Source organism: Euprymna scolopes, chromosome 1 (assembly GCF_053919585.1).
Source record: "Euprymna scolopes isolate OS-2025 chromosome 1, ASM5391958v1, whole genome shotgun sequence".
Lineage (NCBI taxonomy): Eukaryota > Metazoa > Mollusca > Cephalopoda > Sepiida > Sepiolidae > Euprymna > Euprymna scolopes.
Window position 1 is genome coordinate 99,657,434 of NC_136482.1, and position 13,059 is coordinate 99,670,492.

The window sequence follows — 13,059 nt, forward strand, 5'->3', positions numbered from 1 at the left end:
TCAGTCGTTGACGACTACGCGCGTGGAAAAGAAAGGAATGAAGTAGTGGATGAGAAATGGCCATCTGCTGAATCTATTGACTATAGTAAGGATGTGAGTATGTCCTTTTAAAGTGGGCAAGGGTCCAACCAAGTCGATATGAACATGAGTAAACCTAGTGTCTGGTACACTGAAAGTTCCTGATGGTGATTTTGTGTGACTGTGAACTTTGTTTTTTTGGCAAGGAATGCAAGTTTTGGTCCAACTACGGATGTCCATATTCATATTTGGTCAAACAAAACGTTCCACTATTAATTTCACGGTGGCACGATTTCCTGGGTGGGACAAATTGTGGAAGTGCTGGAAAACTTGTCGTCTGAGGCTGGGTGAAATATAAGGGCGAGGGTGTTTTTGTGAAACATTGCAATAGAAATTTGTTGTTCCGAATGGTATCGGCATTTCTTTTAGCTTCAGTGAAGTTTTGTCCATTATAGCTGGGAGTGTGCTATCGGTTAATTGCTCTTGTGCTATTAATTCCATACTTAGTGGAGTGGAATTTAAAGAAGCAATTGTTGCGCGAGATAAAGCATCAGCTACGTTTTCTTGTCCTTTTACATACCGTATATCGGTAGAATATTGGACTATAAAGTCCAGATGTCGAATTTCTCGTGGACCATATTTGTCGACATGTGTGTGTAGGGCAAATGTTAGTAGTTTATGATCCGTATAAATGGAAAATTTTCTGCCTTCGAGATGTTGAAAGTGCTTAATTGCAAGGTAAATTGCAAGTAACTCTCTCGAGAAAGTGCTATATTTAGTCTGCGCTTTGTTTAACTTGGCAGAGAAGAATGAAATTGGGGTCATTTTTTTGTCAGAATTTTGGTGAATGACAGCTCTTACTGCTATTTCCGATGTGTCCGTCGTAAGTGTAAGTTCCATTGTATCGCTATCTTGGATATACGTAAGTTTGGTGAAGTTTGCCAAAGCAGTTTTCGATTGTTCAAAGGCCTGTAGTGCAGGTCCTTCCAAAACTAACTGTTGGTTTTTGGTTCGGTTTTTTAACAAGTCTGTTAAAGGTGCGAGTAACGTGGAACAGTTAGGCAAAAAGCATCGGTAATAGTTAATTATGCCTACAAAACGGCGTACTTGTCTGACAGATGTTGGTAGAGGGAAATTTAAATGGCACTTACTTTTTCAGGCAAAGGGGAGATTCCATCCTTGTCAATTAAATGACCAAGAAATTGAACTTCCTGGTGGCCAAAAACACATTTATTGGTGTTTAGTTTAAGACTGAAATGTGACAGTCTTTCAGAAGTTTGTTCCAGGTGTAGCCGGTGTTCTTCGAGGTTTCTGCTGGCGATTAAAACGTCGTCCACATAAGCGCATATGAACGGCAGACCTCTGAAAACTTTGTCAATCAAACGCTGGAAAGTTTGACAGGCGTTTCTCAGCCCAAAAGGCATCCTTAGGAACTCGTAAAGGCCAAATGGTGTGGTCAGTCCAGTTTTATGAATGTCTTCTTCTGCAACTGGAATTTGAAAATATGCCTTTATGAGGTCCAGTTTGGAGAAAATTGTGGCGCCTTGGAGTTCATTGGCGAAGTCATGGATATGGGAAATAGGATATCTATCTGGAACTGTTTTCACGTTTAAGCGTCTAAAATCTCTGCACGGGCGCCATGTGGTGTTGTCAGCTTTCTGTACCATGTGGAGAGGTTATGACCAAGCACTTTTTGAGGGCCTTATTATTCCTATGTGGAGTAGGTTTTGAAACTCGGATTTTGCCAATTTGTATTTATCCGGTTTCAAGTGTCTGGGGGTTGAATAGACGGATGGTCCTGTCATCTTAATATAGTGCTTAGTGCTATGCTTGATGGGGTCCGTGTTTTTAAACGGCTGGGAAAGTTGAGGAAATTTTTGGAGTAACCGGCGGACATGTAAATCGTTGGGTAGAGCAGTGCTGATTCCGGTGGTTAAAAATTTTGAGGTAGTTCCTCTCACCGAAATCTTCGTTTCGTTGTCTGTTAATATGTGATGAGTCATGTCGACAGACAGGTTGAAATGGGCTAAAAAGTCCGCCCCCAAAATTGGAGTGGTCACGCTGGCTATGGTTAAATTCCATAAAAAATTCCTTCACATTCCAAGGTTTAAATTTAAAGTTTTCTTGCCAAAAGTGGGTATTTTTGTATCGTTGGCAGCTTGTAGGTTGAAAAAATGAGTCCCGGTTGGGTGGTCATGCGGTGTCGGTATGACGCTGATTTCCACTTCGCTGTCTATTATAAAGTTATATCCGTGAATTTTGTCACGGATATAAAACAGACGACCTTTTTTTTGTGCTCCAGCTACGGTCGTCGTTGTTACTAGCTGGAAGGTTCGTTTCCCTGTGCTGGTTTTTTGAACGCACAGGGTGTAGTGCATTTTCTCACGTCGACGCCCAATCTCCTGTGGTAGAAACAAACATCTTGTTTATCTCATGACGTGGACCAGTTCCTTCTTAAACTTCTTCACCTGTAACTTTGCCACGTGTCATTGCAGTTTCTGGGATAATGTTGACGCGTTTGAAATACGTCGGCTAGCTACTTCAAAAGCTTTTCAACGGCAGACTTTAATTTTGCTAATTCTTCGTCTTGGTTTTGGTCAGGTTGCTGTTGGTGGGCGTATACTTGTCGGCTCCGGGAACTTTCATGAATTCTGTCAGCTATGTCGGCGAGCTTTTGTGTTGCCGTCTCTTCCGACATCGGAGCGAGGATTTGCTTGGTAGTTGGGAGTAATTTACCCAACCATAGACTCTTCATGATGCTGTCCGACATTTTGTTGTCTCCCAGCAAGGCTTTCATGTGGCGAAGTAGTTGAGAAGGTGTACGGTCTCCTAACTCAACTTGTGTGAATAAGTTACAAAGCATGGCTTCATTGGAAACACCGGTTCGTTGCAGGATTGCTTGCTTCAGCGTGTCGTACGGTCTTTCCCCAGGTACATTTTCGAGAAAATCTGTGACTTCCTCTACCACCTCCAACGGCAGTTTTTCCACTAGGTAACAATAACGCGCTCGTTGTGATGTTACCCATTTAGCGTCAAATATGACCTGTAATTGGATGAGCCATATTTTTGTATTTGTCGGGTTGAATGGTGGAATATTTAATGCTATGGTTTCATTGTAGGAGTCCGTCTGTTGAAGTTCCATTTTGTTTTTTGTTTTTTTGTTGAAATCTTTATACTTCAATTTCTTGTGCGCGGTTTGAAAATGTTCCTCCTCGTGGTTGACAAGTTTTTTTTTTTTAGGGAAAAATTATTTTTTGTTAGTTTACCGCATGTTTCATTCAAACTCATTCATTTCATTTTAAAATAACGGGGTCACCATCATTTGTTGTGGACCAGGATATAAATATCCTAACTCGCTACAAAAGAAAATTATGAAACGAATGGAATGAAAGAAACAAAACTCAATTGCTGAATAAAATAAACATGTTGTATATTTTCTGTCAAAATTAAATGGTTTAGGTGTAACACGTGTTCATTCAGTCGTTGATGACTACGCGCATGGAAAAGAAAGGAATGAAGTAGTGGATGAGAAATGGCAGTCCTGCATATAGAAAGGGAAAGAGAAAGAGAGTGTTGGCCTCAGAAAAACCGTGCGTTCATGATAGCAGTCGTCTATGTGGAAAAGTCTTCAAGCCAAGAGCTATGGACGCCGAATTTGCCTGCTTGACCAACTCAGGCAAAAAGGGAAGAAAGAGGCAAGTTGAATGGTGTTGTTGACTATTATATCGGGGTGAATGTTCTGACTGCGCATGCCTAGAATTCCTTTCAGGGGAAGTGACGTTTCCCATGTGTGCATACATGTGCGACGTTAGCGTGTGTGTGTGTATGCACGTGAATGTGAGTGTATGTATGAGGATGTGTATATGCGTGTGTGTGTGTGTGTGTGCGTATGTGCGTGCATACATGTGGATGTGTATATGTGAGGAAAAACATGTTCGAACAGGTTTTCCTTCAATTTGAATCTGGCTATAACCTTGGTATATCTTCCAAGACCCGATGAGAAAACTTCTGGAAATTTTTCCTTTAACTCTTCCTTCAGTCATTGTGCCCCTGTAGACGAGTCTTCTACTTTATGGCAGAATTTGTTTATAGGTTGGTCCCACAATTCAAATCGCTCCATCCAATCTGTTTTGAAGAGGTTTTTAAATGTCTTATGCACATAAGCTTTCACTTCTTTGGTAGTGCCATTTAACGTCACAGGGAGTGTCAGTTCTTCCTCAAATTTTACTTTATCGCCTGTAATTACTCGAGCTGACTTATTCGTCTTAAACATGGTTGGTTTCTTCAACCTTTTCGATGTCTATAGGTTGATAATGGACAGGTTTGAACCAGAGTCCAACTGTAACTTCACTATCTTATTATGATGTATTTCTGTTGGTTACTTTCAATTTTCCTGTCAAATCTTGTTTGTCGAACCCTGTGGTTTTTGTTCCTTTTGCAATGCATCGTTTTGTGGCCTTTCCTGCCACACATATAGCATATTTTGTTTTTCTAAAAACATCTATTGGACCAATGTTGTCCACCACAATGGTTGCATGGCTTTGTAGGCGAATTTGGTGTGGAGATTGGATGGTCAAACTTTGGTTGTGCCTGGTTTTTCTTCTTGTTTGTTTGTTTTTTCCCATGAGAGTAATCCTTTGGTCTGAAACTAGTCCTTTGTATATATGGCACACCTGATTTTTTTATGTTTTGTGAGTCGTTCTTTACACTAACTATATGTTGGCAATCCTCGGACAACTTCTGGAGAGTGAACCCTTGTTCATTTTCAAGTCTAGATAGGACTCGTCATCTTATCTTTGCATTTTTTGCTGAGACGAGACCCTGTGCAAAAATCAAACATTTGAAATCGTCTGCTGATAATTCAGCTAGCTGAAAATTGTCACAGTGTTTGTTAACAATAGACATGAAGGTGAAATAGTCTTTGTTGTTGTGTTTTACCAGGTTGAAACACTTCCATCTCTTATGAAAAAGTTCAGGCTGAAGAGTTCAGATAAGAGCTGGACTGCTTCGGAGAATTCCCAACTGCTCGCATCACCTGTTCAAGCTCACAAATTCACTCCACATGCGTAAGAAGACCCTGTGTCTCTCAGACGAAGCACTCTCATCTTTCTATGCAACCAAAACAGCTCTGGTGAACTACACGAAACTTGCCTACATCAGCCCTGACCTGACAGCTAAGCTCAACAGATGCTTCTGATGTAGCTGTTGGTGCTGTTCTTAATGAGGTAGTGAATGGTCAAATACAACCTTTGTCTTTCTTTTCTGCTAAGCTAAGTACAACTTGGCAAAAATACAGCATTTTCAGTCGAGAACTGCTCGCGATGTGCTTAGCAGTAAAACATTTCCATTACATGTTGGAAGGGAGACAATTCACGATTTTTACCGACCACAAACCACTGATTGTTTTCCTTACATCGTCCATTTCTCGTAAACATACACCCAGAGAACTTCAACAGATGGACTTTGTAATGCAATATTCTGCTGACATTTAATATTTACCCAGCAACACAAATATTGTGGCAGATACACTTTCCCGGTTTTGCGATCTCAACACAGTAAAAAAAAAAAAAACTATGGACTACATTGCAGCCTAACAGGAGCAAGACACATCACTTACAGAGTTTATGTCTACTTCATCTATTCCACTGAAAAAGACTCCCACCCCTTTTTTCGGACAAGTTAATCTCGTGTGATACATCTATTGCACATTCAAGACCATACTTGCCTCCTTCTTGTTAGAAGAAAATTTTTGGTCACTTTCACAACCTTACACACCCCAGCAAGCACGCAACAGTCAAAAGTTGATCTCAGCTCGTTTTTTTTTTTTACCCAATATAAATACTGACATGCACCGATGGACTCACGCATGTATTTCCTGCCAAACTACATCGCCATACTAAGTCCACTCCAGGCAACTTTCCAGTACCTGATGCTCGTTTCTCCCCTGTTTACCTGAACAACGTTGACACCACTTTTCTACAGACGGAAAATTTACTTGCACTGCGACCATACGCACTAATCTCGACACATTCACAACCGACACGAACCAACTTCAACCCACTGTGTTGGCACTTCCACACGCTTTCTAGACTCAGCTGTAGAAATACAGTCTATGACCGCAACCTCTCGCACTCAAATACACAACATCGTCTTGTGACCTTCCACAAAGTTACACAAGCTTCGAACTCTTTGTCTGATATCCTTTCAAGTCGCAACCTTTTTTCGCTTTGACACCTCAGGACAATGCAGATGTGATGAAAAACACTTCCCAGTTCTGGCAAATAGCCAGGCTGCCGTTCGAATTCTCAACAAAGAATCTTGAAGCCTAAATGCAAGTAACGTTACTCATACATCTTTCGCTATGAACTTTTACAATTTTTAATTTGTAATTATGTTATAAATAAATTAATTTTGTGTTCTCATTTCTTGTTTGGAGGGACAAGCAACTAATAATCTTTTCATAGCTCTACTTAATTACAGTGCACATTATTCGCCCACTAAAAGGATGGCTAATCTGATCCATCCTCAACAGATGTGTGCAGAACAGGAAACTTTGTTGGTTTGATCACATAAAAAGATTGGATGAAAGTGCTTGGTTAATAAATGCAGAACCATTGAGTAAACAGGTTCAGTTCATAGGGAAGGCCAAGGAAAACCTAGGCGGAAGTAATAAAGATGGATTTGAGAAAAAGAAGGTTAAATAAAAACCTAGTCAAAAATAGTGAAATTTGTAAATCAATTTCTAAAAGCCGTTCCACACATGCCACTATGTCAAACAGATGTTGCACTGAAGATAATGGCAACATCAGAGTGCTCAATCATTTAATAAGAGCATAATATTTATTTATTAATATTACAGAAGATCAGATTATGGTGGCTGCCATAGCTTTTAACGACGTTTGAAAAAGGGTCACCATTTCGGTCGGTCCCCTTTTTGGGGAACCTCCGAAATTAGAGAGAGAACAAGAATGCTGAAAAAGAACGATTGTGGAAAAGAAAACATCAGGTTATAATTAAGTGCGACGAGACTTTAGGATTGATGATGTTTTATAAAAGTTTCCAAGATATAGGGTTACAAAGAGGATGGTACATTTCTTTGATAAAAGTCTTTACCCAGGGGAACTGGTCCATCACGTGTTGATGCTTCTATCGTTTCTGCATGTCTGAGACAGATTTCTTCTTTGTATCTCCCTCCAAGACAGTCCTTTATTCCGATTGGCTGAAACCTCTGGTGACGTTGGAAGAAGAAAGGAAGGGAAAAGTAGAAGAGTAGAGGGAAAGAGAGAAATAAGGGAAGCATACCGTAGCAGCATCATGGTAGTAGTTCACTACAAGATAAAATCAACATGGCACCATTGGTTTCAAGCTGGGAGACAGGACCCACACTAAATGACAGTGTTCTTTTGAGTTTTATTTATAAATCTCTCACCAGCTATCTTTGATTCATAAACATAGTAGTTGGGCATTCTGGGAGAAATGTGCTGTTTTGTTTGTTTGTTTGTTTTTAATATATCTATTTTTCCTTTAAGTAGCTAACTAATCTATGTCTTTTTCTCACAATGATTCAAAATAGGATCTTGAAAAAGTAATTAGAGAAAGGAAAAAAGAAAAGGAGGGAAGAGAAAAATGAAAAAAAAACCCAACAAAAAACAAAATAATCTTCTTATGTTTAATACATTATGTGAGATGGATTCGAAAAAAAAATCACTTTTTTAAAATTTAATTTATCTTTACTCTGGTTAATTGGTATTTCTTATAATTTTTCTAGTACAAACGTCAGTGTTAGCTTTATATTTATAATATAAAGAAATCAGAATATATAATGTTTATGATTGTCTTGAACACCCAAACATTTTCTGGAATCTGTAGCCTGTTTCAATTTGAAATTCATATCCGTGTTTTATTTAAAAGGGAGGTAATCTTAAATTTGCTTCTCTCCCTTACCAAAGAAACTTTATCGACTCTGGTAAAATCTTTTAGATTTTAATATTTAACTAAATATTTTATTATATTTTAATATTTATCTAATATTTATTATATTTTAATATTTAACTAAAATATCATTTGATCTCAATAATTAAATGTAATCGAGCTAAAACTAGGATTGAATGTCTATATATAAGTGATTAGTTAGTTTGTCATCCCAAAATTAAATGGCTATATTGGGGTTAGTGTATAAATATTCTAGTATATTTTAAAATATATATCACCTTCAATTGCTTTTTTTTCTTCTAAATTATAGCCCCCCCCCCATTTTTCTTAGAGATTTTTTTTGTGGGCTCCATTAAATAATTTTTCTATTTTAATTGAAATTATGTATTTGCTAGACTTTTTACTCATTAAAAACTGCCAAAAAAAAAAAAAAAAGCTTAAAAACTTTGAATTAATGCTTTATACTAAATTGATGATTGAATATGATTAAATTTGTGTTCAGTTTTGCAGTAAGTACAACCCCCCATTTAATACCTATCACTTCCTAACTAGTCATCGAACAGATACCATAATACTTAGTTTGTTGCACCTTTTTTTTTTTTTTTTACATAGGCATCACCACATTATCAAGGCCAAGAGGCCACTCAGGGATAAGGGTTAAAGAGTGTACTTTTTACAAAAAAGATCTATACAAAATTTCAACCAGATCAACCCAGTAGTTCCAAGAAAAGAACAGACAGAAAAACAGATAGACTTTCTCTCTCTTTCTTTCATATATATATATATATATATATATATATATATATATATATATATATATATATATATATATATATATATATGATAGATAGATAAATAGCTAAATTGGCCAAGTAGTTTCCACAAAATCTTTTAGAGTGTTGCAGTGGGGCAAAAGGTGAAGATGTCAGTCGACTGTACAACTAATATAGTAAACATAAGACAAAGAGGTAATCACAATAGCAAAGAAGGATAACAAACACAGATGATCAGTTAAAGGCAATAGATAATGTGTTTTATTTTTACAAAGAGAAAATGGTAAATTGTATGGCATTGGGGATCATGAACCAGGATTGTTTGAATCGACAACAGAAGTCTTGCAGAGTTGAAATTCATACGTCTCTGAGATAGGATGACGTGTCTGAGGTTAATTCTGGTCATGTAGACGGGACCTGATGTATGAAACTGATAGTTGAACATTGGCGAGGTACTGGACGGTAACAGGTAGAACTGGTAGCTGAACGGACGTCAGTGGGCATGGGAACAGGTAACTAGATGTCAGTGTGCACCGAAGCTGGTGGCTAGAAGGGCTGGAGCTGATGGAGTTGCAAGAACATGCATGGCAGGCTGTGAGGGAAGTCCCCAGAAGCAGGCACCAGTAGAGAGTGGACTGTGTATTGCATTTTGGTAGTTTGTGAGTTGGCCTTAAAAGGATGGTTTGAATCACATTAATAGTTTGGTAGATAGTCTTAAAAAGGGCTGTTTAAGTACTGCTGTTGCACCTAATTCTCATGGCTATTGGGCTTGCCAACTTAACAATGTAGAGTCAGGATTGGGAGTCTCCGAGCTCCCAAGCTAAGCTAAAGATTTGCCATGAAATTGCTGATTTCATGAATAGTGTTCACATTACAGAAATTGGCTTGTTAAACATATGACTATAATTATTTTCAGGCCGAATTTCTTACAGGCAAAAATGTCTGAAGTGTTTATTACTCCTCTCTCTCTCATATATATATATATATATATATATATATATATATATTAATCTTGGTCCAAAATAAAACTATGTTTTGTTTGTGTTTTTTATTTGTTGTTGAATAGATTGTTGCTATTTTTAGCATGCATGGTCATGACGTGGTTGTCATGTGTTTATTTCTACTAACCAACGTATTTGTGTTTGTTTTATTCTAATTTAAACAAAGGATTGGTAACATAAAACTACAACAAAAGTAAATGTGGTATTGTGGTGAATAATCCCTATTAATCCCTAACTGTATGTCAAATGAATACCATAATATTTATTTTACTGCACATTATCATAATAAAGGTCCATACAAAATTTCAGTTAAATAGTTTCTGAGAAAAAGTTGAATATACAGACAGACAAACAGAAATATAATATGAAAAATCATTCTAATTTCTTTTGATATGTGACATATGCATAAACACTCTAAAATCTGTCAAAACAATTAGCCATACTATGATAAATTATAAAGATCCTTAAGTTTTTTCAAAAAATTCCTTTCTAAAAACCTTTACTCAAAATTTTCCAAAACCACTTTCCAAATTCTAAAAAACGTTCTGCACCATGCAAAAAAAAAAAAAGAAATGACTAAGTCCATCACCTCCTCCCCATTAGCTCCAAAAGTCCCCAAGGCCTTAACATATTTAAATTTGAGATCAGCACCATGCAAAACTACTAAATAGACATACACAGAAAATTTTGGACAAATATGATAAAATAGTCCCAAAAATGGAATGTTTTTATTAATCCTAAAAGAGTCCCTGGGGTACACCCAAAAATGATTGTGAAGTATAGACAAACAAAACTATATAGAAATCAGTTAGTTACAAATATTCAGAAAGTTTTATAAAAATCCAAGGCATGAATTTTTTTTAATAAGCACAAAATTGTCAATTTTAATCCGAAAGGCACTCCTAGGTGAGCAACCGGAGTTTTTTCCGGAAAATCCGTTCTATTACTTTTATCCTCATATCATGTTTAATGTTTGTGCAAAATTTCAAAAAATTCCAAGGCATAGTTATTGAGGAAAGTGTGGACAGACGAATGGATGAACAGACAAGGATTAATTTACAGATCCACCCTCATTTTGTCAGGGGGACAAAAAAACTTATTTTTAAAAACTTATTGAAAGAAAACTCTTTCCAAAGAAACCTTGTTATTATAAGTATCATACTAAAAAGTCAAGAATCTAAAAAAAAAAAAAATCCCTCTCCACAATTTTTTTGTTAAAAATTTAAAAAAAGAGGAATTTTTAAGACATTAAAAATTTACAAATTTATATATATATTATATTATATATATATTATATATATTACTAGCAAAAGTACCCGTCATTGACTGGGTTCAAAAACATCCTACAGAAAATGGACTCTGATTTATAAAAATATGATAGGTTATGAAAAGGAAGGGTTCTACAGAGATAGCTTCGAATTTGGGGGTATCAAAACCAAAGCAAAATATGATGAAAGTAAAAATAAAATAGATAAACCCTATAATTTATTATACCATACCTGTTCACACTGAAACACTTATCACAATATTCTGTGGATCTATATTAAAAAACTTTGTTAAACTTTGTGACATATTTCCATTCTATGGGGGTCAGGTGTGAACGAACACCCCATAATTTTATTATACCATATTTCTTCAAACTGAAACATAATTATCAAAGTATACTTACGCAGATAGATATGAAAAGTCATTATTAAAGTTTGTGCCTATTTCAATTCTATGGAGGCCAGATGCGAATGCAAACACCACAATTTTATTATATCATATCTATTTAAGTTAAAACATACTTATCAAAGTATTATTATGTACATCTATATCAAAAACACTTGTAAACGTTTTTTTTTAATTTTTTATTTCCATATTTGGTGGACCAGGCGCGTACACAGACCCCACAATTTTAATGACCCATCATTATGCCAGATCAAACATACCCATTCCTGTGTCTCGATACATCTTCTATCATTATATGTGATCAGTTTTCTATAATAGTCAACCATATAGGAGCCTATTCGTGACCAGACACACACACAGACGTTCAGCTTTATATTATAGATATATATTATATATATTATATATATATGTATATTATATATATATATATTATATTATATATATATATATTATATATATATTATATATATATCATATATATTATATATATATCATATTATATATATATATTATATATATATCATATATATTATATATATATCATATTATATATATATATATATATCATATATATATTATATATATATTATATATATCATATATATATAATATTATATATACCATATATATATTATATATATATATATAATATATATCATATATATATTATATATATATTATATATATATTATATATATCATATATATATTATATATATATTATATATATATATCATATATATATATATATCTATTATATATATATATCATATATATATATATCTATTATATATATATATATCATATATATATTATATCTATTATATATATATTATATATCATATATATATATATATATTATATATGAAACAGCGAAACAGTATTGTATGTGGATTACTATAAGGCTTCCTATCTTGAGCATATTGGGAAGTGATATACAAATTGCCATTAGTGTATTAAGCGACACTCTTTGTGTAAATAAATCGAGTGGAGGCATTTGGACCATGTCAAAACATCGATAATTCATTACCCACGCAGCATCCGCCATATAGCGTAATGGTGAGAAGCTTTGACTGTCATTTGGGTGGTCAGGTTTCGATCCTGGCTTGAGGCAGTTGCCTGTCTAGCTGCACTGATGAGCTGCGAAACAGTACTGTATGTAGATGAATATATATATATATATATATATAAAAATGGTCTTTTTTTTAGAGGTAGTAAAGTTTAAATTAAAATAAATCACAAAAAAATATACAAATATTTATTCCAAATATTAATGCTTGGCATTTATAATTTAAATACTATTTCAGTCACATAGCCCCTCCAGCTCGTGCGTGTATGCCGTAATTATCTTGAGGTTATTTTTCCCCAAACTCTACACAATAATTAGGTTGTATTTCAGCAGTAATGCATGGAATATATTTTCTATGTAATCTATCATGTCTGGTTCATCAGCGTAGACATGGGACTTTACATCCTTAAAGAAAATTATCTGATGAGGTTAAATCGCACAGACGAGGTGGCTAGTTTACAGGTTGAAATTTTGCATAAAGTAACCTTAAGTAAGGTAACCTTAAAAAATGCAGTTGATTTAGAGATTTAAAATGTATAAAAATTGAATTAAATATTTTTGTCAAGAAAAATATTGTCAAACATCATGGATAATTA

The 13,059-nt window shown here is 35.2% G+C and overlaps 1 protein-coding gene across 1 annotated transcript; it reads right to left on the minus strand.

The window, feature by feature from the left end:
* Nucleotides 1-2,554: 2,554 nt before the first annotated feature.
* Nucleotides 2,555-3,160, minus strand: LOC145280947 (uncharacterized). The gene has a single exon (XM_080132186.1). It carries the CDS (start codon nucleotides 3,158-3,160, stop codon nucleotides 2,555-2,557), a length of 606 nt encoding a protein of 201 aa, XP_079988312.1.
* Between the last annotated feature and the right edge of the window lie 9,899 nt (nucleotides 3,161-13,059).

What these genes read in the sequence shown, in the direction of transcription:
- LOC145280947 (XM_080132186.1), bottom strand. Translation starts at nt 3,160, where the DNA reads ATGGAACTTCAACAGACGGACTCCTACAATGAAACCATAGCATTAAAT.